Source organism: Balaenoptera musculus, chromosome 15 (genome assembly GCF_009873245.2).
Source record: "Balaenoptera musculus isolate JJ_BM4_2016_0621 chromosome 15, mBalMus1.pri.v3, whole genome shotgun sequence".
Classification (NCBI taxonomy): Eukaryota; Metazoa; Chordata; class Mammalia; order Artiodactyla; family Balaenopteridae; genus Balaenoptera; species Balaenoptera musculus.
Window position 1 is genome coordinate 27,277,238 of NC_045799.1, and position 27,634 is coordinate 27,304,871.

A 27,634-nucleotide genomic window follows, 5' to 3' on the forward strand; every position below is an offset into this window, starting at 1 on the left:
GCTCGGTACACGTAACAGCTGCCCTTCTCTGCTCCTACCTGTGCTTTAGCTCCAAACTGTCTGGAAGCCCCTGTCATTTTCAGCCTTTAAACCTGAAGCTCAGGCAAGAGAGATCTCTGGGTGGGTGTTGAAGGTCTGAGTCTCAGGCCAGTGGCCACCCTCTCCCACATCAGTTTCTCCACCCAGTGACCCCACCCCAGGCAGGCAGATGAGGGCTGTGCCCACCCCTGGCTTGGTCCACTGGGGGTTCTCCTACAGGCCAGGGCTGCTGTCTTCAGCAAACCTTGGAGAAACCCTAGCTATGGGATCTCCAGCTCTTGGGCCTGGATGGCCTCTCGTAAACACTGGGCCCAGTCCCACCACCCCCGCCCCCCAGCCTCTCCAGGGGCCCTGGGGGCGGCTCCTAGAATCAGGATCTTTCTGGCCTTATAGTAGTCATTTTGGGAACAATCTCAGGAATGGGCAGAATGGGCAGAATGGGAGCGGTGGGGCCTTCATCTCTAGGGCAACCTAGAGTCCAAGTGCTCTCCAGCTGAAGCCGTGGGGACATCAGGATCACAGAAGATGACTTCTGCCAGCCTGGGAATAAAATCCAAACTCTTTCCTGGGGCTCACACAGCCCTGCCCATTTCCCTGGCTTTACAGATAATGATCCCCTTGCTGAGTCAGGTCAGCCTTTTGGTACCACAGCCTCCTCCCTGCAAACCTTTCCGGCAGTAGGTAATGCATCCAGCAGCTGTCCAGCACCCTCACTGCCCCCAAGTATTGGGAGCAGCATGGCAGGAAAACTGGATGGCGGGGGAGCCGGCTCGAGGGCCCCCTCTTCTGGCCAGAGAGTATCCTGGGGGTGCTGAGCTGGCATACTGGCCAGGCACTGGGTGGGCATACAGGAAGGAGGGGCCCAGAGGTCAGGGCCTCAACACAGGTTGCGACGGTCCACAGTCCCCTTCCTTATAGGAAAGTCTCTGGGGTGGGAGGGTGAGACCTAGTAAACCCATTGTAAGATACTGGGTAAGAACCTTCCAGAAGCACAGTGGACTGCCCGGGCAATGGGATGAGTTTTTAATGTGAGGCAAAGTCAGTCCACAATACAAAAGTCTAAAAATCAGACCCACTTTTCCCACCTGGCACCTTGCGGGGGGTGGGGGCAGTTGGGGCTTCCTCTGCGGGCAGCGATGGGGAGGGGCAGAGCGAGGCCAGAGAAGGGGGAGAGGGGACCAGGCCCCGGAGGCCCCGCTGGAGGGAGCCTGCTGCCCCTGCCCCTCTCCTGGAGCTGCCGGTCCCCTTCAGCAGGACTGCGGCCGTGCGGGCCCGTGGGGGGGGGACCACCCCGCCCGTGTGTCTGGCCCTCAGAGGGTCAGGCACCAGCCGCATCATTTCTCCTTCTTCTCCAGCCCCTTCGATGGTGAGGCCTCTGTTCCCTCTTTGGATTCTGTCACTGCTGCTGGATCCTTAGGATTTGACTCCTCATAGCTGACCGAAAGAACAAAACAACGATGACGACACATTTAGAGGAGGGAAGAGCAGAATCTTTGTGCCCCACCTCCCACCATCGCGGGGAAACCCCTGGGCGCACACATCCTCGGCCCAGCACCTTCCAGGACTTGGCCCGGCCCCGCTGTGCGCCCTCCTCAGACAGGCTGCCTGCTCCGCTTTCTCTGTGCCTGGTGGTGCCAAGAGGTGGCAAGGGCAGCGGCAAATGGGAGAGGTTGGGCTTGGGCTTGTGAAGACCAATTTTAAGCTTCTTGAACCTTCCACTGGAGAGAATGGGGGAAAAAAGGGGCAGCCAGGATGAGGCTACGGGAGATGCGCTGCCTCCCAGGGCACACGGCAGGAGTCACAGCTCAGCCCCAGGGGTGCGGGCAGGCAGGGGGCTGCTCTACTGGCAAGTGGCAGGGTGCCACTCTCCCAGGCGGACACCCTGCTTAACTCTTACTAGGGGCTCCACTTACTGAGCAAGTGAGCTCATGCCAAGAACCATACTCACATTTCCTCACCAGATCAACCCCACAAGGCAGGCACGTGCCCACTTACAGATGAACAGAGAGGTTTCCGAGAGAGGAAAGTGACTTGCCCAAGGCTATACATATACGGAGAGTGGTAACAGTGTCTACTGCTGTATGACACGGGCTGCTGACACCCACTGTCACATGAGCCCCACAGTACTGGTGAGGACACCAGGGTTCTGGGGCCCTGCTCCCCCACCCTGCGGCTGGGCACTGTGACTGCCTGCTGGTGGGGGAGGAGCTGCCTCTTGCCGCCTGCCCCTGGCAAGCCTCCCTGCCCTGTACACTGGAGCTGGGGTGTCTGCCCTACCTTGGGCCCCAGGGCAGTGGGGGGAAGTGGGCAGGTGGGCACCCGCTGGGCATTACATGGCGCTGGGATTCTGCGGGCGCCGGCGGCGAGGGCCAGCTAGCTTCTGCTGCATGGAGTCCGCCAGGCTGGCTGGGGAGCCCGAGACTGTGGGGAAGTGGGTGAGCCTCGGGGTATGAGGCAGGATTTCCGCTGAGGACTCGTAGCTGTGTGAGAGACAGACAGAGAGACAGAAAAAAGAGATGGAGAGGAAGAGACTAAGGGAGGACAGAGACTTCTCTTCCAAGGAGCAGGGAGCAGGACTGGGTCTTACTTTTATCTATCTCTGCACTTTCCGGCTCTGTGGAAAGAAGCCAGTGTTACTTGGAGAACAAAGAAAAAAAGATGCACCTACGTAGGGGGACACTCTGCAAAAGAACTAGGATGCCCTAGATGTATACGTGCTGCTGCGGAAACATCTCTCAGATACACCCTTGTGTGAAAAATCAAGATGCAGAATGCTCCAAGAATGCCACTATCTGCACAAGAATGTGTACACACATACGTGCTTTTAGGTGCAGAGATGTCTCTGAATGTCCAGGGACAGAGCTGGCCTCTGGGGGTGGCTGAGGTCTGAGGGGTTGTCCCTCTCATGCTATGGAATTTTTTTTTTTTTTCATGCTGTGGAATTTTGACCGATGTGCATGTGTTACCTATTTAAAAAGAAGTAAATGAATTAAAAAAAAAAAAGGAGAGTGCCAATAAAAAGAAAAGTAAAACCAAAGATAAGATGGAGAATTAGGGAGAGAGATGGGCAGAAAGAGAAGAGAGAGACCATTTGCTTTATCACCTCAATCTAAGAACCTCCTGGGGAGTGGGGGACAGAAAGGTGGGGCGCCCATGTGGGCGAACATTTAGAGAAACCAAGCACCAAGTGGTTAAAGGCAGGCACCCTCTGTCCTGGCGGGGGAGGTGACCCCAAGTGGGGGCTGGGAGCCGAGGGTGAGGGTAGGGACTGAGCTCAGGGCTCAGGTCCCACCCCTGCCCCCAGGGGTCCCCCAGATCTTCCCCCAAGTTCACCCCCAGCCTTGCCTCAGAGTCCACAGGGCTTTGCCAGGCCGGGAGCCACGAGCAGGCAGGTTGGGAGCCTCGGGCTCCTAGGAAGGGCAGAGGCAGGTACGGGGGAGGGGTGAGTCACAGGTTCCCCTGCAGGCAGCCAGGTGCACAGAAGGCTCTGGCAGGCGCTCGAGGGACAACCGGGAGGCCAGGCAGGTGGAGCTGGGTGGAAGGCCCCTGAGTGGGCAGCTTCAGTTGCAGCTGGCAGCTATTTCTGGGTCCCTGGCGGGTGGGGTCAGTGCTGCTGGGGAGCAGACACCTGTCGGAGTCATGCAGGCCTTGGGGTCAGGGTGGGGCTGATCATCGGTGTGGCACGTGTGCGGACGGCCATGGGGAAGGGGTATGTGTGCGACTGAGACAGAGAGAAAGCAGCTAGCTGTGGGTTACAGCCACAGAGGCGACTGGATGGGGACTGACACTTGACTTCTAATAGGGCATTTCCATCACACTAGGGTCCCCTCTATTACTCACGTGTAGAAACTGAGGCTGGAGGAGGGGAAGGACATGCCTGAAGTCACATGGCAGCAGAGTCAGGAATGGGAACCCAGGGTTCCCAACAGTGGGGCAGCCTGGGGGGGAATCTACACCAGCCAGTTCCTTCTCAAGACTCAGCTGGCATCTGGGTGTGGGGGCTGCCTCGAGAGCCTCAAGGCCTTGCCCTCCCCTGGCTCCTGGCCCCCAGGAGGGTTCCGCTGGTGCCCGCGGGCCTGGCACCCATGTGCTGGTGGAAAGGGAGAGGGGTAAGGCCAGTGGTGGGAACAGTGCTCCCCTGGAGACATGTACCAACAGCCCTGGCAGGCTCCACTAGCTGCCTGCAGGTGCACCTGTGCCATGCAGACTTCTGCCCCCTGCCGCCTCTTACCTGAACATCTCTGTCACTTCTCCCTTGGCCAGTGCCACCAGGACAGGAAAGCCGATGCAGGCGGGGACCAGGTACAGGAGCGCAGGCTGAGAGAGAACACAGGCTGGTGAGGCAATGATGGGCAGGGCACACGCTCAGGGCTGTGCCCATCACCCCAACCCTCTCCTGGGTGTGACTGAGGGACACTGACTGCCCAGGTTCACAGAGCAAGTCAGTGGCTGGGCCCAAACCCAGGGCTCCTGACTCCAGACCAGGGCTGTTCTTCTCTGGGAGGGAACACAAGAAACCCAAAGAAACTCAAGTATGCAGGGCTTTAAGGGCGCCCATGAGTCTGGATGGCAGCATCCCAACTGCCCACGACATCAGGTTCCAACTTGCAACCTCCTGAGTTGGTCCTATTCCCAGAGACCCTGCTTGCCTAGGTCTGGGGCTGGAAGTCTGCACTTTTAACAACGCTCCAGGAGATGCTGTTAGAATGACAATGATTACGACATAGCTGCTATGGATGGAGTACTTTCTGTGGCCTGGATTGAGGTCACCCAACTGGTCATTGGCTCCACCGGGATTCATGCCCAGGTGGTCTGGGCCCAGAGCCTGTGAGGAAACTCCTGGTGAAGCTGGGTCTGGAGGATGGGACAATTACACTAACAGGCCCTACTCCCAGAGTACCTACTGTGTGCACCGAGCTCAGCCTCTGGGGAGCGCTTCAGTTCATCTCTACACCTGCTGTGACCATCCTCCTTGTGTACGGAAGGAAGGCTGATGCTTCGGGAGGAGAGGGGGTAGCCCAGGCCTTGGAGGTCTAAATGGCAAACTGGAGGTTGAACTTGGGCACCCCCCAGACTCCAAAGCTGTTCTTCTCCTTGCAGCATCTGAAAGCTGGACCTCATGCTACTGATCAACCCTCCATGGCCCCCAATGCTCCCAGCAGCCTGAAGTCCCCATGAGATGTGACCCCTGCTTCCTTCTCCAACCTCACCTGCCCTGCCCTACTCTGGCCACACTGGTCTCATTTTGGTCCTCCTTGTCACCTGAAGCTACAGGACCTCTGCATGTGCCGTTTCTGGGATGTTCTTCCCACCCGTGCCTAGGTTCCTCCTCCATCAGACCTCAGCTCAGCTGTTACTTCTGTGCGGCAGCCTTTGCTTGCATGGAGTCAGGCCCTCTTGCTGCACACTCTCAGCCCCCCCACTCCCCCTGCAATTCTTCACAACATTCTCTGGCAACTTGGACTGAAACATCCCTGTGCCATTATAGGCTGGAGTTTGTCTTCTGTTACGCTGTCAACTCCATGAGGGCAGGCTCCACAGCTGTCTTGTTCACTGCTGTATTCCTGGTACTCAGAAGAGGGCCTGGTAAATACTAAGCCAATGGCTTCCTCACAGATGCTCACAAAATTAAGGGGTGTCCTGGAGATAACTAGGGTGAGGGTGAAGGAGACATCATTCCAAAGGCAAAGCCAGCCCCTGGCTAGAGAACAGGGCTCCACAGTCTCCTGAGGCTGACCATCAGACCATTTCCTGGCTCCTGCCATGGGTGAGCTGTGAACTACCTCACTTCATATATATTATTCTTGAAACTAATAACACCCTAATCATTTGGATCTGAGTTTTACAGATGATGCTACTGAGGTTCAGAAGGAAATGACTTGCCTGAGGTCACACAGGGTGTTAAGTGGCTGAGTTGGGATTTGAACTTGGGCAGCTGAGCTTCTTCTCCTGCATCAGGTCTTTGCTATGAGATAGGCTTTGGGCCAAGAATGATAGAAATCACAACGACAAAGATGTGCACCAAGACTTGTGAGAGGCAGCCAAAGCAGTACTCAGGGGAAAATCTGTAACCCTAAGTATATTTACTAGAAAGACTGGAAATAAACAATCTCAGTTTTCAAATCATGACGCCAGAAAAAGAATAAAATAAACACCCCCAAAGTAGGAAGAAAATAATAAAGGCAAAGCAAAAATTAATGAAATAAAAATAAAACAAATACAAACTGATTAAAATTTAATTTCTGAAAAGTAGATCACTTTTTCTGAAGATCAGAGGAGAAAAAAGGATCTGCCCTAAATCACACAGTTGGTCAGGATACAGACCCAGGTTCCTCTGCCTCTAAGTCCAGTATATTTTCTTCACCAAGGCCAGGCTGGGCAAAATAGAAGGCTTCCCAGGAGGAGGGTGAGAAGTTTGGCCCCACCATGGCCTGCCTCACTTAAGAGCTGGCAGCAACTGAGGGGCTCCTTTGGGAAGAAGTGAGTTTGCTTAGTATCACAGGGATACAAACCTATTCTTTTTTTTCCTCTCAAGGCATCAGGGAACCTCTCCAAAGAAAGTCAGTGCTAAGGAGAGGATGGGATGTACAGCTCGGGGCAGTGAGCTGGGGTCAGGACTCCTGCCCCTCCATCGTGCCTTGGCTCTGCTGTGTGACCACAGATAAACCACTTTCCTTTCTGGGCTTCCCCCTCCGTCCGTATGATGAGGACACCTGATCATCATTAAAGGCCTTTCTAGGAGGCTGCTAGTCCTGGCTTGGAGTGCATTTTTGATAGAAGCCAAATGGGAGCACAGAGGCAGAGGTGACCCCTACCTAGGGAACTGCTCGCACTGGGACTGCCTATGTCTTGGAGAGGGAAAAGGAGCTCAAAGAACAGGTTTCCCTTGTGTCCCGATCCCCATCCCAAAAAAGATTTTCAGAGAGATGCCCATGTGGATGACTGGGGAGAACAGCTGAGCTGCTGCTGGGGAGTAGCAGATGCCTGAGACCAGGAGTCTAGGGCTCCAGCCAGGTCTCAGCTTGACTTTCTCTGTCACCCAGGGAAGGTTCCTTTTCTCTCTCCCACACAGAGGACCACCCCTCCCACCTCTGCCCTGAGCCTGTGTGAGAGCTCCCAATGGAGCCTTCTCTGAGTCTAGCCCAGGCAGAAGGCAAGCCTGCCACCTGGTGGCCCTCTGTGGAATAGCTCTGGGCTTGGACCCTCACGGGACTGACAGCTGGGGAAGAGACCTCCAAGGAGGCCCAAGCACTCCCTGCGCCCTCCTTGCCAAGTGCATGTCCCTCTCAGCTTGCGGAGCTTCCAAGGCCATTTGGGGCAGAAGTGAATGAGAGGTGCTTCCCCACTGGTTCTTGGTTTCTCTATGGGCCAGGGGACCTTGGACCTTCTGTAAAACAGTATCGATTTCACAGACATTGTAGATATGAAAATATTTTAAGGACTAAATGAGTTAATGAGCGAGAGGGTTTAGCACAGTGCCTGGCACAGAGTAACTGGCCAGAAGCTCTTGTGATTAATTTAAATGTGGCTTCTCTGTGGCCGGTGCCCTGGGGAAGGGGGAAGGGAGGAGGAGGAGGGGAGGATGGAGGGGGTACAGTAATACTAACTGGGCCAGGCATGGTTCTGAGCACTTCACTTATATTAACTCATTTCACCCTCAGACGACCCCAAGGTGGCTACTATTATTTATCCTCATTTTCTGTTTTCATGAATCAATGAGGAATCCTGAGTATAACTTCAGCAACTTGCCCAGAGTCCTGCAAAAGCAGACGGTGGAGCCTGGATTCACACCACGGCTCCCTTAGCCTCCACTCCACACTGCCTCTCCCATGGCCGGGGGTTCAGAGCCTGGGCTTGGTCTTCATGTGACACAGGTTTGAATCCTGGCTCCACCACACACTTGCCACGTAGCACCTGAACTCCAGTTCCCTCATCTGTTCACAGGATCCTCGTGAAGTACTGAGCAGAGCCTGACACATGGGGAGTGCTCTTATTTCCAGTAGAGAGCAACCCTGTCTGCTGGCTTTCCCCTCCCCAGCTCCTCTTCTCCAGCCACACTGACAGCTTTCAGCTCCAGCCCAGCCTGGTTCACTCTGTGGCAGCTCAGTACCCATCTAGGTGGGAGAAGGGGGCAGAGCCTGGCCTGCTTGGGGAGTGATGGAAGGGGGGCCCTGACATCCTATCACTTACCTGGTGGGTGGACAATGGGCTGAGACCCCCAACACCCACCTGATCCCGTTCTTCTGTCTGCTCCCACTACCGAGGCTGAGAAGCCATGGCCACGTTACAGCTGGGGCCCAGTGACACTGATCTGTCCCAGGAGATGTGGGCAAAAATCTGCTGAGAGGACTCGGAGAAAGGTGTCGCCTTCCTGATGAAGGCGACAGGCATGCTGGCATCCTTCCTCCTTCTCCTCCTTGCCACCAGTGTGCATGTGCTGCCTGAAGTAGGGCAGTCACCTTGCAACGACCACAGGTGAAAAGGCCAAGAGAATCACAGACACTCTTGCTCTACACCACTGGACTGCCTGCATGTGGGACAAGTAAGTGCCCATCACTTGCAATGAAAGCACTCCCGATACACCGAGGACAGTCATGCTCACCTGGGCGTGTTTGAAGATGTGCATGATGAAGATGGTCAGGCCCAGGCCGAAGATGTAGGCTGCAAAGCTGGTGTAGAAGTAGGTGTGGGTGTTCTTCTTCAAGCTTCAGTGATGATGTGGGGAGAGAGGAGGGTGAGATTGAGGCACTGCAGAGCAACAGTGAGGAGGAGGGGAGCTGGGGAAGACCCTGGAGGCTGTGTGGGGTGGCTGAGCTCTGGGCCGGGGGCTTGGAGGTGGGCATGCACTCTGATTCTGCCCCAGCTAAGTGTCTTTGGACCAGTCACTTTCCTTCTTTCAGCCTCAGTTTACTCATCTGCAAAATGGGAAAACCACGAGCCATCTCCCTAGTGGTTGTTGAATATCAAATGCTATAACCTAGAACAGTGGCTAGGAAGCTCAGGCCAGCATAAAAATCACCTGGACAGCATGTTAAAAAAATACAGAGCTGTATGGGAGTTCCCTGGTGGCCTAGTGGTTAGGATTCTGGGCTTTCAGTGCCGTGGCCGGGTTCAATCCCCGGTCGGGGAACTGAGATTCCGCAAGCCACGCAGCATGGCCAAAAAAACAAAACAAAAACAAAAACAAAACAAAAGAAACACCCAGAGTTCTAGGTCCAATTCCCAGGGAGTTGGATCTAATAGGTCTGGGGACCTGCATTTTTTTTTTTTTTAAATTTCGTAATTTTAGTTTTGGCTTTTTTTTTTTAAATTGAAGTATAGTTGATTTATAATATCGTGTTACTTTCAGGTGGAAAGCACCGTGATTCAGATATATATATATATATATATATATACACATATATATATATATATATATATATATATATATATATATATATATATATATATAAATATTCTTCTTCAGATTCTCTTCCCTTACAGGTTATTACAAAATATTAAGTATAGTTCCCTGTGCTATACAGTAGGTCCTTGTTGGTTTGGGGAATCTGCATTTTGAATCTGATACAGGTGGATCATGCTTTGAGGAACACTGATACAGAAACTGTACAGCCAAGTTCGTTTAAGCGCAGTGGAGCTAATAGTTCAGTAACTCGCTGTGAATACTGAATGGATGCTGATTACATGCATAGAACGCCAGTGGCTTCCTGGGAGATTCACCCAAGATCAGCTTCAGAAGAGCTGACCCGTGCAACCTGGCACTGCCATCACTTGATGCCCTTTCACAATGCCAGCTCAGGACCTTTGCCTGTGTCCAGCAACATCTGTGGAATGAATGAGTACTTCTGATGCCCTTCCCTCCTTACCCTGGCAGCTTCTGAGCCTGGAGCTGCCAGTACACTGAGACCTGTCCTGTTGTGCAGCCTGGAGGGTAACGGATTCCCTTTGGGAATGTCACGCAGATTCTGGAACCATCTCGGAAGGACTTGCCTATCCTGCAAGTCCAGGCCAGGAATGAGATCCTTCCTCCGAGGGTGCTGCCAGCTGAATCTGTATCTCTAGCAAATGGCCTGGAGACTCCCGTGGGTTGCTCTTTATATTACCTCTGAACATCTAGGGGCAGAGCAGCTGGCAAAGATGTGCTTCTACTTACAGACTGGCCAGGTCCCTTCCAAAGGCTCCACAGTGGCACTACCCAAATAACCCAGATCTACATCAGTGAGGAAAAGTTAAAGTTTCACATGCAACTTGGATTTCCATGACACTGGCACTGAGTTTCTCACTACCACTTTCAACACTATTACTGTTTTGGCAACTATTGGACCCAAGGAGATTAAGAAAAGTTCATAAACCACCTCAAAATTAAGCGCACACACAGCAAGCCCTCCACTGGGAAGACTGAGCACCACCTACTGGTGGCAGGCCCGGCTGACCAGGTGCATTAACTCGGTGTGACCTTTTCTGAGTTTTAAGGGGTGGCTCCACTTGGCCCCCTTCCCTCGCCCTTGTGCTCACTTTCTACAATGGGCTGAAAATGTCTGAGTAAGGAGAGGGTGCGGAACAGCTAGAGCAGCTGGGACACGGTGACCTGACCCCGGGCTGATAAAAAGCGATAATGATGACGACGGAGCCTGCAGCTGGACTTCCCTGGGAGCCGCTGAGGTCAGCCTGTGCTCAGCACTCCCTCCACATCTTCTCGGTCAGCCCCAGCCAGGAGCTCCTGTTTACTACTAACTTAAGGATGAGAAACCTTCCCTCAGAAAGGTCAGTTCACTTGCCAAGATCACACGGTGAGAAAGCTCTATGGGTACCACCAGGACCCTCTGGGTTTAAATCTCACTCTGTGATTCATACCTCGCCCCACTCTCTCCAGGCTCTTTGAACACTTAGAACCTCAAGATGCAAAATGCAGATAAAATCGGAATTGCCCTGGCTGCTGTGGGGGTTGAAGGTGTGGTCCCGAGTTACCTCCTTTGGGCTCCTGGAAGCTGAAGAACCCCAGAGAACCTCCCTGCCCAGGGGAGGCCCCTCCCTTGTGGAGCCTGAGCATTAGCGTGCCTAAGCGGCTTACCTGATGTCAAAACGCAGCAGCAAGGCGATGAAGATTCCTGCGGGGAGAAAGCCAGGTTAGACAGTGGTAGAGGAGGAGCAGGGTAGTCAGCTAATATGCAACTGGGTCCCCACTTGTTCTCAGCCACGGAGCAATCATCAGGGGCCAAGGGTGTGGCTGACACTGCTAACTGCCAGCAGAAATCCCATTTCTCTACCTTCAGGCCACCTGGAACAATGAGACGGTCCCAGGATTTTGCTTTGGTCTGGGACCACGTTGACCTGGCACCTCATAGCACCACAGTGTGGCACACTGGGCCCACCCTACCAAACATTTATAGGGTGCCTAAGCACTAGGCACCGTACGCAATACAGGGGGAAGCAAAACCACTGCTCTCAGAGCCCAGCCGAGGGGGCAGGGCATGCTGATCGAATATTAACAAAAATCAATGTAAGTAATCGGAAAAAAAGAAGTAAAGCTGTCACTGTTTGCAGATGACATGATACTATACATAGAGAATCCTAAAGATGCTACCAGAAAACTACTAGAGCTAATCAATGAATTTGGTAAAGTAGCAGGATACAAAATTAATGCACAGAAATCTCTTGCATTCCTATACACTAATGATGAAAAATCTGAAAGAGAAATTAAGGAAACACTCCCATTTACCATTGCAACAAAAAGAATAAAATACCTTGTAATCAACCCACCTAAGGAGACAAAAGACCTGTATGCAGAAAACTATAAGACACTGAGGAAAGAAATTAAAGATGATACAAACAGATGGAGAGATATACAATGTTCTTGGATTGGAAGAATCAACATTGTGAAAAATGACTGTACTACCCAAAGCAATCTACAGATTCAATGCAATCCCTATCAAACTACCAATGGCATTTTTCGCAGAACTAGAACAAAAAATTTCACAATTTGTATGGAAACACAAAAGACCCCGAATAGCCAAAGCAATCTTGAGCAAGAAAAATGGAGCTGGAGGAATCAGGCTCCTGGACTTCAGACTATACTACAAAGCTATAGTAATCAAGACAGTATGGTACTGGCACAAAAACAGAAATGTAGATCAATGGAACAGGATAGAAAGCCCAGAGATAAACCCATGCACATATGGTCACCTTACCTTTGATAAAGGAGGCAAGAACATACAATGGAGAAAAGACAGCCTCTTCCATAAGTGGTGCTGGGAAAACTGGACAGCTACATGTAAAAGAATGAAATCAGAACACTCCCTAACACTATACACAAAAATAAACTCAAAATGAATTAAATACCTAAACGTAAGACCAGACACTACAAAACTCTTAGAGGAAAACATAGGCAGAATACTCTATGACATAAATCACAGCAACATCCTTTTTGACCCACCTCCTAAAGAAATGGAATAAAAACAAAAATAAACAAATGGGACCTAATGAAACTTAAAAGCTTTTGCACAGCAAAGAAAAACATAAACAAGATGAAAAGACAACCCTCAGAATGGCAGAAAATATTTGCAAACCAAGCAACTGACAAAGGATTAATCTCCAAAATTTACAAGCAGCTCATGCAGCTCAATATCAAAAAAAACAAACAACCCAATCCAAAAATGGCCAGAAGACCTAAATAGACATTTCTCCAAAGAAGATATACAAATTGCCAACAAACACATGAAAGGATGCTCAACATCACTAATCATCAGAGAAATGCAAATCAAAACTACAATGAGGCATCACCTCACACCAGTCGGAATGGCCATTATCAAAAAATCTAGAAACAATAAATGCTGGAGAGGGTGTGGAGAAAAGGGAACCCTCTTGCACTGTTGGTGGGAATGTAAATTGATACAGCCACTAAGGAGAAGAGTATGGAGGTTCCTTAAAAAACTAAAAACAGAACTACCATACGACCCAGCAATCCCACTACTGGGCATATACCCTAAGAAAACCATAATTCAAAAAGAGTCATGTACCACAATGTTCACTGCAGCTCTATTTACAATAGCCAGGACACGGAAGCAACCTAAGTGTCCATCAACAGATGAATGGATAAAGAAGATGTGGCACATATATACAATGGAATATTACTCAGCCATAAAAAGAAACGCAACTGAGTTATCTGTAGTGAGGTGGTTGGACCTACAGTCTGCCATACAGAGTGAAGTAAGTCAGAAAGAGAAAAACAAATACCGTATGCTAACACATATATATACGGAATCAAAAAAAAAAAAAAAGGCTCTGAAGAACGTAGGGGCAGGACAGGAATAAAGATGCAGACGTAGAGAATGGACTTGAGGACACGGGGAGGGGGAAGGGTAAGCTGAGATGAAGTGAGAGAGTGGCATGGACATATATACACTACCAAATGTAAAATAGCTAGCTAGTGGGAAGCAGCCGCATAGCAAAGGGAGATCAGCTTGGTGCTCTGTGACCACCTAGAGGGGTGGGATAGGGAGGGTGGGAGGGAGGTGCGAGAGGGAGGGGATATAGGGATATATGTATATGTATAGCTGATTCACTTCGTTATACAACAGAAACTAACACACCACTGTAAAGCAATTATACTCCAATAAAGACGTTAAAAAAATCAATGTAAGACTGTGCCTGTGAAAGGGTGCTTCCTGTGTCATGGGAAGGTCTATCATGGGATGAGACCCAGGCTGGGGGGAGGTGAGGAGGAAGGAGGAATTCTCTGAGGAAGTGACACTTGCCAGGGAGAGGGAACAGCGTGTGCAAAGAGGAAAGAGGGCTCAGGAGGTGTGGCAGGGGTCAAGGAGCCAGTAAGGCTGCAGCCCAGAGCAGGAGATGCTGGGGATGGACCAGCCACGCAGGGCCCCATGGGCACGAGAGGAGTGGGAGTAAGGGGACACACTGGAAGAATTCTAAGTGGGAGAATAACCTAAAAAGATTTTGAAAAAGGCCCCCATGGCAGTTGCTTGGCTGGAGGGAGAAAGAGTAGGAGCAAGCAGACCACTGGGAGGTCCTGCAGGAGCTGAGGCAGGGACAGTGAACTCTGTCCACCCACTGCACTATTTGCACTTCAAAACCGAGCCCAGTCACGCTGGAAACCTGAGTCCCTGAGACACAGCCAGCCAGCCTGGCCTCTGCATGTTGCACACACGTCCATCTGTGTGTCTGTCTCCCTGACTTATCTTTGGGCTCAGACAGAGCAGGGCTGAACCTCATTCAGTTGAGAGCAGGTTCTCAGGAGCCAAAACATTCTGTGCTCATCAGAAGCACTGACTGGCAACATGTGATTAATTTCAAAGAGGAAAATGAGTTAGTCCTCCCTGAAGACTGTGAGTAGGGAGCTGGTGGGTGCTGAGAACAGACAAATGCTGCCGTTCTGGAAACAAAACTGGGAACTCAGTGGCCCCTGGAAGCTGAATTCTACAACTGTTCAACTAATCCACGGGCCAGAGCTCCCAAGAGCTTTTACTCACAATAACACATCTGATCCTCAAAGCAACACCCCACAACCCATTCTTCCTTCAAGATCATCCCCGAGGCTCTGTGAGGGTGCAGTAACTCACACTGATTGTGACTGCTGAAAAGACTGATACACAGGAATATGGGGATATGCAGAGATGTCCCATGCAGGCCTCAAGCCAAGAACCACCCAACAAGGACAGTGGGGAAGTCTGCGGGTGCCTGTGACAGACCCTCCCCTGCAGGGCGAGATGAATGCTTTATGGGACTCAGTTTCTTCAGTCTGATGGAGCTGCTTCCCTCCTCCCAGCACCACAGGCTATGGGAACACCTGGCTTCAAGACCATGGCCCCACGGCCTTAGGCAAGTCTCTCTCAACCTCAGTTTCCTCATCAGTAACATGGAAACACCCTCTACCTCATCGGGCTGCCAGAAGTAGCAAAGATAACATATTAAAAAACACCCAGCATAGTGCTTGGCCAACAACAGGTGCTTGACAAATGATAGTTCTGGGACTATCTTATTATTGTTATTACTGTCATAAAAGCAGTTCTGATAATATAACCTTTTTTGCAGTCAGATAGACCTGGTCTGAGTCTTGGCCCTTTTGCTTCCCAGTGTGTGAATTTACCTTAAGTCCCTTCATTTCTGAGCCTCAGTTTCCTCACTGGCACAAGAGAGAAAGCCTTTGCTTCACCATCATACGTAACACAAAAGGAAGGTATCACAAGTGCCTGTACCATGCCAGCTTACTAGCAGAACTGCTATTATGTCCTACACTGGAAAATAAATTGGCTTTTAATTTGTTCCAAACTTTCTTCTTTTAAGCAAGCACCAGGGGTGCTTCTAATCCTCTGACTCTGAGCCTCTGGGACTAGGGGAGTAAGAGTGCTCTTTGGATGTTCCGTGCCCCTGTCACCAGGCCTGGATCTCGCAGACACACAGCATCCAAGCCTCAGCCATTTCAGCTGCCCTCAGAGAGGCAGCTCAGCTTTGCCCCCAGGTAGTTCGGGCTGCAGGCTGCCAGGGACGTATGTCCACGCTCAGACCTGCACACGGGGCACCTGTCCCTGTATCCACAGGCACGCTGACTAGCACCCACACGTAGATAATGGGCTCAGAGGCCAGCTCGTGCAGTCGAGCAGGTGCGTGCCACCTGTCCCTCTGCTAAGACTGCAGACAAAGGAGCCCACAGCCATGGTGCCCCGTGTCCACACACAGTGCATGTTCTCCCTGGAGCCCTCCCAGCACTGGGGAGAGAAGGACCAAGGGGACTGTGGCAGTTCTAGCACATTTGTTTACCTGAAAACACTGGGAAGGGGTGTGTACACGTGCAAGTGTGTGAGGGGATCAGATTCCTTTAACACTGCGACAGAACGTGCTTTTTTAGAGTGTGTTTCAGTCTGTCACATACGTTTATTTCTGTAGCTCTTGAGTAATGTCTGCTCACCCAGTCAGAAGCTCCGTGAGGGGCAGTCTTGCTCACCACTGTCCCTCCAGTGCCCAGCCCAGGGCCTGGCCCAGGACCGGCACTCCACAATGTGTGCTGAGGTGGACCCTTTCACCAGACCCCCGGGCAGGGGGCGGGGGGATCTCCCAGCCTAATCCTTTCTCCTTCCGTCTCCTGGTGGGTAAGGCTGTGTTTCACAGGACTCCTCCCTCTCCAGGGAAGCCCCCTCCACCCTTTGCACTGTGGCCCCCACCTCAGCCTGGTCACCTGGAATGACGATGTCTCCGAGTCCCAGCATGGCAAAATTGTCCGCTTCCAGGCCCTTCTCCAGCAGATCCTGGGGAAACACCACTGCAGGGGGAGGCAGGGATGCGAGGAGGTGGTGAGAGCCCAGCTCACTCTGACTCCTAGCCCTCCACCTCTGGTGTATGGAACTTACACACTTGCATTTCTGGGTGGGGGGATGGGAATGGGGAGCTGAGAGGATGTCGAAGGGCTGAAGGGCAATGTCTCCATCTGGAATCACAGCTGGTTAGAGCAGGGAAGAATCTAGGATCACGTAGGCTAAAGGTTTAATGCCTTTATTCAGCTGTAACTCACATGTCATACAATTTCAATGCCCTTTTATAGCTAGAACTCTGGTTAAATGGGATTGACCCTAAAGCCTAGTATATAAAAGATCAAACAGCCCACACGGTGCTGGCATCTAATAGGCTTTGCATCTCACTGCAGCTGGGGTGTGGACAGACCCTTGTTCTGAAGCAGGGAGAGCTTGGGCTACAGGTTGTTTCTGTTATCTGCTGAGGGTGAAGAGGTCACATAGCTATAAATTCCTTGCTTAGAGCCCCTTACTCAGAAATCCTGCTGGCCAGCTTGTTTGAATAAATACAGATTGAGAGAAATGCCTCCCTGTATGTCCAGTTATGGCAAGAGGCAGCTGTAGCTGGATTTCATCCATGGGCGCCTGGAGCAGAGAGCAGTTATGTGTGGGCTTCAGGGTCAGACTGTGTGGGTCTGAATCCTGGCTCTGCTGTGTGACTGCACAGGTTACTTAACTGCTCTGGGTCTTGGTTGTCTCACCTATAAAATGGGTACAACAGCTGAACTGACCCCATAGGGTTGTGGTGAGGATTAGGTGATTTGCACACATTGTTAACTGCTCCTCATGCCTTCTTTACTAACCCAGTCCTGCTTTTGTGGGGGGCCGCCCTCCCAGGGGATGAATCAAGTGTGGCATAAGGCTAAGACAATCAGGACAATCTGGTCCCCAAATTCCTGACTTCCCTTGCAGCTAGGAGTGGTCATGTGACCCAGCTCTGGCCAATGGTAAGTAAGCAGAGGTAAGCTGGGGGTTCTGGGCAAGCTTGTGCTTCCCTAATGAATTGTACAGAGGCCCTTCCTTGTCTGCTTCTTCCTGCCTTGAACGCACAATCACAGTGATTTACAGCTCTCCTCATTTGATCCTCCCAAACCTGGTGCCGTTCAATTCTGAGTGGCAGATGTGGAAACCAGGGCCCAGGGAGCTGAAGTCTCTTCCCTCAGGCCACGTAGCCAGCGAATGTCACATCTGGGATTCAAGTCCAGGCCTCCTGACTTCAGCATCTGTCCACTTAACCACTCTGTTAGACTGCCTCTCAGCTCCACTCCTAGCAGTGGAGGGCAACGGGCTTTCTCCCCAAGCCAGAAAACCAAATTTCAAGCACCAGAAACCAGAGATGACTGTCATTTCCCTGTTCAGAGTCTTCCAACGGCTCATCCACTGCCTACTGGGCAGTGTCCAGGCTCCTTGACATGCCATCCTTGGCTTCCCCATATCTGGCCTCTTTTCTGCTGCTCCCCTAAACTCAGCCACATTCCCTCCCCGACTCTCTGTTCCCTCCATACATTTTCCTAATTGTAGCCCTTGGCTGAAGCTGTACTCTCTCTTTCAAATGCCCCTACTGCCCCTGCATGCTTGGTAAACACATATTCATCCTTCGTGACCCAGGAAAGCTGTCCTGACACCTTGGCTGGGTTCATCCATCACAGCACGTACGGCATAGCTGCTCTTCTTTCTGGCTTGCCCAGCATCTGTTCTCTTGCTCTGAAGAACGGCCCTCACCTTACACCCTTGGTTCTGGGAGGCTGCTGATTCAAATACTCTGCCCTCAGGCACTGGAGAGGGCAGTGACCCTGGCCTTTCCACCACTCCCAGCTGGAACGCCTAGCTCACCGGCCAGGCCAGGCTCCATGGGTTCATCCAAGCCAAAGCTGGGAGAAACTTGTTTTCCTCTAGGGTCGCTGAGCTGCGACTGCAGCAGCTAGGAACAACGAGTGGCCACCAACCTCCCTCCAGCTCACAGAGAGGACCTGTGTGCATCAGGGCAGAGTCAGACCGTGAGGAGGACAGCCATTTCTTGACTCTTGGGGCTGACTCCGCCCCATCTGCCCGCTGCCCAAGCAGCACTCCTCGTGGAGCTGTGATGTCTTCCTGACAGGATCCCCCTGCTTCCTTCCATCATGTCTGACTGATTCCGTTCCTCCTCTTTGGGTCTTGTGATGCCAGGAGGTGATTCTTGATTAGTCTAAGGCTTAAACTCCAAGCTCATCATGCTTTTCCCATCCCCCTTGATGATGAATGACAGAATCGGGCCTGTGACCCAATTCTGGCCAGTGAAATATGAGAGAGGCTACGGGGGGATTTGGGGAAAAACATCCCTCTCTGATGAAAGAGAGACATAAAGTTCCCCCTTTCTGCCCCTGAACATGTTGAGAATGGTGGGGTGGAGGGCTGAGGTGACCTTGGCTCTTGGCAACGCCACTGAGGGTCAGAAACCCAACTCTAGATGCTCTGCCACTGGGCTTGCTGCAGTGCGAAATAACATTTCCACTTTTTTTTTTTTTTTTTGCCACGCAGCACGGCATGCAGGATCTTAGTTCCCTGACCAGGGATTGAACCCGCTTCCCCTGCAGTGGAAGCACGGAGTCTTAACCATTGGACCGCCAAGGAAGTCTCCACATTCTGTACAGATGCTTGTAGGTGGGCTTTCTAATATTTATAACAATGGATACACTGAAGAACAAAATCAGGGCAGTGTGAGAGGCGTGGGGCAGACAGCACCTGATATTTATGTGCCAAAGGGATCCAGGGAGGGGGCTCCAGGTCTTGGGGTGGGGGGTCTCCTCCTTTGGAGGCCCCTGCCTGCCCTGCACAGGCTGCGTTAGACACCCCTCTCTGTGCTCGCCCCCATTCCAGCTCGTCCCACAGCGCCATGCACTGTGACCAGACGGCCGGAGGCCAGGGCCTGGGAGGAGGATGGCTGTGCAGGAACACAGTGGACGAATCAAAGGGGAGAAGGAAACCAGGCTGGAGACACAGGGGAGCTTGGAGGAGGAAGAGCTAAGGGAGGGTACGGACCAAAACAGGGACCACGAGGGGATGGGCCACCAGGGTGGGGGCAGACGGGCTCCCCATGGTGGGGTGGTCACTTACATTTTATTGGTGCCTCAAAGGACTTGGCCACTGTCACCATCACATTGGTGCCAAATACCTAGAAGGAGAAGAGAGGAGTCTGGAGGGAGGTGAGGGCTGGGTGGGAAGGAATGGCTGTGCTTGGGCTTCTCAATGTGCTGCTGCCTGAGACGGGCGGGAAAGGGGCAGGGAGCCAGGAAGGGCTCCAGAGCAGATGTGAAGTTGAGATGAGGTGGCCCCTGACACTGGCCATGTGGACACTTCACGGGGCTCCTTGCTCTAGGTAGCAACGAGGGGCAATTCCAAGGAGTTGGTAAAGGGCCTCTGATGGCCCCGGCCAGGCATCCTATGTTAGTTCAGGGGTCTGCCCCTCCCAAGAGAGAAAGTCCTCCAGCACCACACACTTAAGGGGAGAAGAGGCTGCCTGAGGCCAGGGAAAGGGTGCCTGAGTCAGGCTGCCCTCGATCCCTCAGCGGGGCCCCTCAGAGTGAGTGTGGCAGGTCTCTTGGCCCAGGGCTGGCACGCAGCCTACGTCCTCAGTCGGTGCCTTGCTCACCAGTGTCCACTCATCTGCTTTAACCACACCTGCCTCAACGTCTCTGAGCCTCAGCTCGCTTGCCGGAGAGACACAGGATAAGCAATACCCCTGCTGGGGCCACCATGAGGAAGAGAGGGCGGCTGGAAGGCACTGGGCATAGGGTGGGCTCTCAGCAAGTGCGGACCCTGCTCTCTCATCCTTTCCACAGCTGAGGGCACTGGGCCCAGAAAGGACCTGCTCTGTGGTCTTACCTCCAGGTCAGGGCAGCTTCCCTCTATCAGACGACCGCTGCTTGGGCCAGAGACAGGGGAGGAGGAGGCGAGGGGGCCCGGTAGCCAGACATCCTTTGCATCCCTGCCCAACTCACCCAGAAGATATCGTAGATGAAGAGCCCGCCCAGCAGGATGCAGCCGGTGCTGACGTTGTTCAGGTGCAGGAGCTCCACCCCGTTAAGGGAAAAGGCCAGGCCGAAGAGGTTGTTGGCAATCCAGTGCTGGGGAAAGATGTGAGTGAGACCAGCTCTCCCGCCCCCAAGCTGCCCCTCAGGCGCTTCCCCCAACACTGCCCCGGGCCCTGGCTACTTACCTTCCTCAGCAGGTACCAGACGCCAACGATGCTGCTCAGGCCCAGGCACACCAGGTCCTTGGTGTCAAACTCATAATTGATGATCTCTGGGCAGAGAGGCCGGGTAAGTCCACTCCCCGGGGCGGGGCTGCCCCTCCCACCTGTCAGCCCCTGGACGGAGGAGGGCATGGCTGTGGGCTCTGTCAGAGATCCACAGGGTGGGGGTGCTCACTAGAGCCCCCCCACCAGCCCCTCCAATTTCCTAGAGGAGGGAATGGAGGCCCAGAGAGAACCCAGGCCTGACACAGGGTCAGTGGGAGGTGGTTCGTGGTGCTGGAAGCACGGGCTCTGCGCTTGTAGCCGGGCGACCTCGGGGGAGGAAGTTCCCTCTCTGAGCTTCGGTTTCCTCATCTGTAAAAAGGGGATCACAGCACCTCCCTGGCAGGACTGCTGTGGGGAGCGAGTGGGACGGCCCTCACACAGCGCTCAGCGTGGAGCCTGCACACAGCGGGGGCTCAGTCAGTGCTGACTGCACCGAGCCCAAGGCTTTTGCAAGGTCCCAGTTCATTCAGGAATCTTTCTACTGTGCCACCAAAGGAATCAAGAAGCTTGCTGGCAGCGCTGTGTCAGCAGCACAGGAGGAGGAAGGTAAGAGAGGGAGGCCTGGAGAAGCAGCAGGCGGGAGGCCCCCAGGCTGCTCTGGTGGGGAGCCTGTGGCAGACGTCCTGATGTTAGACCCCTTCTCCACCACCTCCAAGTGTCCTACTAAGGAAGCCCAGAGAGGCGGTGGATCTTGCCCAGGGTCACAGAGCACAGCATTTCCTTTCAGATTCCAGACTGTAGCAGACTGCTGGTTGGCCCCAGTTGTTGTTCTCTCCTTTGAGCTAACAATACCCTGATGATTTTCAACTGGACACAAGGCCAACTAGCTCTCGGCCACATTTTCTAGCTTCCCTTTAGCTAAATGGACCCGTGATACAGTTGTCTCTCCTTCCTTCGGGACGGCCCGTGGAGCAACGGTGCGCTATTCTGGACCCGCGGGCCCCCGAGTGTGGCAGAGCACAAAACAGGTGAAAAAACTCAAGAGTCACTGACTGGGCACAGATGCCTAGAAATGCACAAAGGAATCCTGCTCTCCAGGATCTGCATGTAAAATCGCTGCTCTCCAGGGACAAGGCAGAACATGCTAGGCACATTCACAAGTGTGACATTCACAAGCTCAGACTTTGACACAAGAGAGAAATACCTTCCATCTGGCCAAGCCGTTGATAACCCTGTCACAGCAGTAGAACCCACAACCTAACTAACCCACGTGACCCAGGTTTTCCTCAATTCCCTACGGATTTCATTTTTTCGAAAGCCACGGAACTCCCCTTTCAAATCTTAGGTGGGGAATAATCACACTAAAAATTGACATGATAAAAATAGCCACGAGAGCCAACTGTTTACTGTTTACTATGAGTCAGGCGGTGTGCTGAATGCTTTCCACTCATCACTTACTCACAGTCCTAACAACATGCCTATCTATAAGGGAGGTACTAGATAATGATGTTCATTTTACAGATGAAAAAAAAACAAAAACAAAAAAACCCCAACAAAACCACTCAAGGCTCAGAGAGGTAACGGTGTGCACCCAGCGGCAGAGCTGGGATGTGACCCCAGAGCCCACTTTTTCCATCACTCGCTGTACCGGGGAGTCCCAGTATTGGAGAGACGAAGGCGGGGGTGGGGGAAGACACCCAAGGCAGGGGAAAGTGGGCAGCACTCACCTTCCTTGTTCTCCCCAGAGCCCTGGGTGAAGAGCAGCTGGTACTGTCGATTTGGGAAGTTGGCTGGAAAAAACTTATTCATGAAGGGGCTGGAAGGAAAGACAAAGCAGGTTGGCAAACAGAGCCCCCATGGGCAACAGTCACTGATGCCAGCCCCCATGCATCTGTTTACAAACTGTTATCTCCCAACAGCCTCACAGCTGCCCTGAGAGGTAGGTGTTATTGTGCCCATTGTACAGATGTGGAAACAGAGGCCCTCAGAGGGCAAGTGACTGCCGAGGTCACATAGGAAGTCAATATCTGAGCTGAGACCTGAACGTAGGTCTCTGGATTCCTAGTGCTTCCATACTGCCTCCTAGTTATCACCGAAGAAACACAAAGCAGAGGCAGACTTTCACATAAAACACAGTTTTTAGGAGAGCAATGGATTCCAAAGTCTAGTTTATGTACCATCTGTATCAGAGTCCCTTGTCAAGAATGCATATTCTGGCTCAAGCCTGAGTAGGGCAAGTCCTCATTCTTGAAGGAGACCCACTGAGTCTAGGCAGATGGCAGAGCTGAAATGAGGTGCCAACCAGCAGCCTGGGGTGAGATCTGACTCCTTAGAGGGTCAGCATGCCTGGGCCCCATACTGCTTAGGAGGCTGGAAGGCTAGCAGCCGAGAGGGGCTCATTAACCTCAGATGGTCCTAGATAAACCACTTTCTCCTTGCCGGCTCCCGCCCAGCCAAAGGCAGCTGACCTGGCCTGGTCCAGAGTAAAGCAGAGGATGCAGCAACCATGGCCAGGCCCACAGAGGGAAAGGAGATCTGCAGCCCTCTCTCCTGGGCTGGAGGTAGAGAGGTAGATGGGTGAGGAGGCATGAATTCTGGTTTGTTGTTTTTTTTTTAAATAAATTCATTTATTTATTTATTTTTGGCCGTGTTGGGTCTTGGTTGCTGTGCGTGGGCTTTTTCTCTAGTTGCGACAAGTCGGGGCTACTCTTTGTCGCGGTGCGTGGGCTTCTTGTTGCAGTGGCTTCTCTTGCTGTGGAGCACAGGCTCTAGGCATGCAGGCTTCAGTAGCTGTGGCACCCAGGCTCAGTAGTTGTGGCTCGCGGGCTCTGGAGCGCAGGCTCAGTAGTTGTGGCGCACGGGCTTAGTTGCTCCGCGGCATGTGGGATCTTCCAGGACCAGGGCTCAAACCCGTGTCCCCTGCATTGGCAGGTGGACTCTTAACCACTGCGCCACCAGGGAAGTCCCATGAATTCTGCTTTTGACTCTAGGAACGGAAAGATAAACCCCTTGTCCCAATTCCTCAGAAGTCTCTGTTTATTCCCAAAGCCATTCAGATGTGTTCAATGTGGCAAATCAAAGCTGCAGTGTTCCTTTGCATTTTGAGGCTATTAGAGACTTTCCATTAAAATGTCCATCCAATCACTCTTTCAAAGGTAGCCTGTTAAACTATTTTAATGTTTTTTAAACCCCATAAAAATCTAGCACCCTCCTCTCTCTCTCTAGCGCTTAGTAGACCCAGAGCCAGCCGGAGTTGACTATAAAGTACACTATTCTGGTTTGAGGGGATTTGTTTTAACTATTTCCTTTAATTTTCAGTTTCCCAGAACACTTAGCTATGTTGACATGAGGCAATTCCTTCTAGGTGATCCCTTAAATATTATATAAACTATGCCAACACAGACAAAGCATAAACAGTATAATGTGAATTACTGTTACCTGCACCTCTTATTTCAATAATAAGCATGGTGTCAGCTTTGTAATCCAACTAAAAGGAATTAAATTTGGGGAAAAAAAAGAATGCATATTCCTGGACTCTCTTCCAGACCTATTAAGGCAGATGACCTGATGGACACCCCACTCCATGACCTGTTAGGTCTGGGATTTTTACAAACTCAGCCGGACTCGATCAGCTAGATGAATCACAGCCCCCTGGGTGGGGGCAACCTCATTCACTCCTTCCGTGAGGCCCCTGTTGCTCACGGTGGGCTTGGCCTCGCCTCTGGAAGCATTCTCTCTGATTACTCAGCATGGTCCACTTCCTGGCCAGGCAGGGAGCAGAGACTTTCTTTTCCGGGTCACCTTCAGAGCAGGAACAGAAAACCAGGGGCTTCTGCTCAGCCTGGTGCGGCAGCATCGTGGAGTGGACACAAGCTTGGGGGGCCCAGCCCCGACACGTGCTCTGCCACGTGAGGCCCTGGGCGAGCCACTTTAGTGGCTCAGTCTCCTTGGTTGTATGTGGGGATAATACCACCTGACTCAAAGGGTTGCTGTAAAGGTAGGAGAGAAGCTGGGGAGAAGTTTAGCCCAGCACTGGATCCTCAACAGGGGTCATAAGAACTGTGAGTGTCCATCATCACTGGCACTTGTCCAGAGCCTGAGCTCGAAAGCATTTGGCAACACCAGATCAGACCGACAACGACTGATGGGGTAGGCAAATCCAGAATGGTGCTCCCAGCTGTAGGAAAATGGACCCAGGCCGAGTGGTACCCAGGGCACAGTGGTAAAGGCAGGGAAAAGGGAGCTGTCCAAGACCCTGGGGCTTGGAGGAAGAAAATATGGATTAAGAACCATCTCTGGGCCTCAGTTTCCCCACTTGTCCAACAGCCAATCCCTCCCAGTCTGCAGGGCTGTGGCGTGAATGATGAGAGGGCTTCATGATTATGTGGAGACATGGTCAAAACAAGGATGCAATTGGGAGTGGGTTTCTACAAATGGGCTCTGAGCAGGTGGGAGGCAGCAGCTGGGATGGATGAGGCTGGAAGCTACTTTCAGCTCAGTTTGCTGAATCACTTTTAGGGAGTCTGAAGCCAGAGGGTGTGTGCAGAGGCAGAGAGAAGGCCTGAGGTGCTAAGCCCTTCACTCTAGCCTGGCATCTGCCTTAGGAGCTCAACCAGCAGAATGCAGTGGTTAAGAGTATGGACTCTGGAGCCAGGCTTCCTGGGTTCAACACCTGGCCCTGCCACTGAGCTGTGTGACCTTGGCAAAGTTACTTAACTGTTCTGTGCAACTGTTTCCTCATTTGGAACACTATAACAATATCTTTCTATAGGGATATTAAGAGGATTATATGAATGCTTGGCACCCTGTAAGCTTAACTGCAGCTTCAACTCCAAGTAGGAAGTCTCTAGACTGATGTCTTTGTTATCTCGAGAAAAGAGGGGCTGCTGGGTAACACATGGTAAGAGTCAAGCAACCTGGCCGGTGTGAGCCTGCGTTGAGGGCAGGGGTCCCGACTTATTGCCTTCACTACACTCATGCCAGGCTTAGGGCCTGGGAGGCAGCTAGCAAATGCCTGTGGAACACCTCTGAATGCGGGCTTTTGCAGCAGGCAGAGACTCCTTCTGGCCCTCAATGGCTCATGCCAAGCCTAAAGGTCACTGCTTCCTGCTGGGAAACCACATCCTGGTGCCCTTCTCCCCTGGGGGTGAAGGCAAGGGTCAGTGAAACAGGTGATGTGGCCTCGCCCCCCTGGGGTGGCAGAGTTTGGTCTTATGAACCTTTTCGTCTAAAGGTCATCTGGGTGGGATATGAACTCAGAGGTGATAAAAATAAGCTGTGGTTCCCTTGGGAGGAAGGATATTGGCACGGGCTTGAGTCTTGGTGACCGTACAAGGTGAAGGCAGGCTGTGAGCCCTTGCCTTCCTCCAAAACCTCAAGCTGTGCTATCTTTCCAGGGAGGCTTGAGGCGGCCAGGGGAAGTGGAAGGAATCCCATGAGCGTCTCTGCCTGGGCTACCCAGCTCCGGGCTCAGCTTCTACGGCCTCTCAGCAGGCCTCTCCTCTGCCAGTCCTCCGGAGACCACAGCCCCACCAGAGAGGGTGCCCAGGCCCCTGTCTTTAAGTTCTCTCTCCCCTTCACTTTTGCCAGACCGGAAAGAATACCTGGCCGTGGAGTTAGACAGACCTGGGCTCAAAACCTCACTCTGCTCCTAGCAGCTACGAAGCTCTCTGAGCCTCAGTTTTCCTGTCTTGAATCTTTAGACCTTGTTTGGATCCTGAGGCAGGTCTGACTGAGTTTGTGGATACATATGAACAATTCATCAAAATTCTAACAACACTGTAGACTTCTTTGAGAAAATATTTAAGAAAATTCAATTTGATTGAAGAAAAGTAAATTTAATTCTTAGATCAACTACCTAAATAGCATGATTAAACTATGCCCTTCCCCTTTTCTACTAAAATTATTTTCATCTGATTCAGTTCTTTTCCATGTGCATTTTACAGTAATGATTTCTTTCATCCCAGCTTTCAGCCCGTATCCATTTTTTTCAGAGGATAGCTCGGACCCTGAATGGTGAGTACCCTTTATGCCCATGGCCACCCATTATTTTCATAAGGTCTAATCTTCCCAGGTCAAACTGTGTGCTCTAAATCTTATCAAGAAAATGATTCTTCTGTCAAGTTTTAGTCACTAACAAATTTTACCATGTGCAGTTTTAGTTGCTTTGGTTCTACTTTCTTTGATAGTTTCTAACAGTAAAAATTATGAATTGGTTAAAAGACAGACAACTGTTTCTTGGTTAATCCATGAGAAATTTGGGACAATGTTCCTCAGTTACTATTCTAAAAGGGAAAAAAAGGTCTCTGGTGTCAAAATGACACAGGCTCAAAATACTCTGCTCGTATTGATTGTAGGATTGTTGAGAAAAAGTGAAATAATCAGCTCCTCAGCACATGGCCGAACAAAATATATTGGATTCTTGCACTCTTGAGGTGGTGGCTGGGCTGTGGGGAGGACTGGGGTCTCACGGCTCTTGCAGATGCTGGGGGGTGGGGGGAGATGGGCTAGAATTGGGGGGGATCCAAACCAGCATGGGAAGTGACTGCTCCCACACCGGGCCACCAGGAAAGGAGAGGTCTGTCCTTTGAGGAAGGGTGACTGGGTCTGCCACTATCTTGCTGGGTCCCAGTCAGTCAGGCTCTCTGGGTTTTCACCCTAAAAGGATGGCGGGGTTGGCGGGAGAGGGGGCGCTAGAACAAGGCCTTGTGGGTGAAGGCAGGTGTAGTTGAAGACAACACGGAACTCAGTCCCAGCTGTGTGAATTCGGGCCAGCCGCTCACTCTCAGTGCGCTTGGCACTTGCTCTGGGCACGTCACAGACGTGCTCACTTGATCCTTCCCACGCCCCTACAAGGAGGTACTTGCAGCATCTGCATTTTATAGGTGAAGAAACTGATGCTAGGAGAGCTTGAGTAACTTGCATAAATAACAGAGCCAGGCCTTGGTTCCAGGGCCATGTGCCTTTTGAGCCTATGCTCCTGACTTCCAGGGTCCTGCTCAGAGGAACGAGGCCAAACTCCCCCTGGCTCTCCAGGCTTCCGCGAGGATCCTGCTCTTTCTCTCTGACTGTTCTGGGA

General features: G+C 52.0%; 1 protein-coding gene across 4 annotated transcripts in view; it reads right to left on the bottom strand.

Moving 5' to 3' along the window:
* Positions 1-1,039: 1,039 nt before the first annotated feature.
* Positions 1,040-27,634, bottom strand: part of HM13 (histocompatibility minor 13) — a 40,700-nt gene continuing 14,105 nt past the window's right edge. The window contains exons 4-14 of one of the 4 annotated variants that reach the window (XM_036826347.1): positions 22,284-22,372; positions 20,536-20,621; positions 20,318-20,443; positions 19,434-19,491; positions 16,229-16,312; positions 11,111-11,147; positions 8,642-8,744; positions 4,271-4,356; positions 2,373-2,519; positions 1,595-1,757; positions 1,384-1,473 (exon numbers count right to left, since the gene is read on the bottom strand). In XM_036826347.1, coding sequence (XP_036682242.1) covers positions 1,468-1,473; positions 1,595-1,757; positions 2,373-2,519; positions 4,271-4,356; positions 8,642-8,744; positions 11,111-11,147; positions 16,229-16,312; positions 19,434-19,491; positions 20,318-20,443; positions 20,536-20,621; positions 22,284-22,372 — 985 coding nt within the window. In that variant the 3' untranslated portion in view covers positions 1,384-1,467. Of the gene's footprint in view, positions 1,474-1,594; positions 1,758-2,316; positions 2,520-4,270; positions 4,357-8,641; positions 8,745-11,110; positions 11,148-16,228; positions 16,313-19,433; positions 19,492-20,317; positions 20,444-20,535; positions 20,622-22,283; positions 22,373-27,634 lie in introns of all 4 variants that reach the window. The other 3 variants (XR_005016525.1, XM_036826348.1, XM_036826349.1) reach the window with 3 other exon arrangements.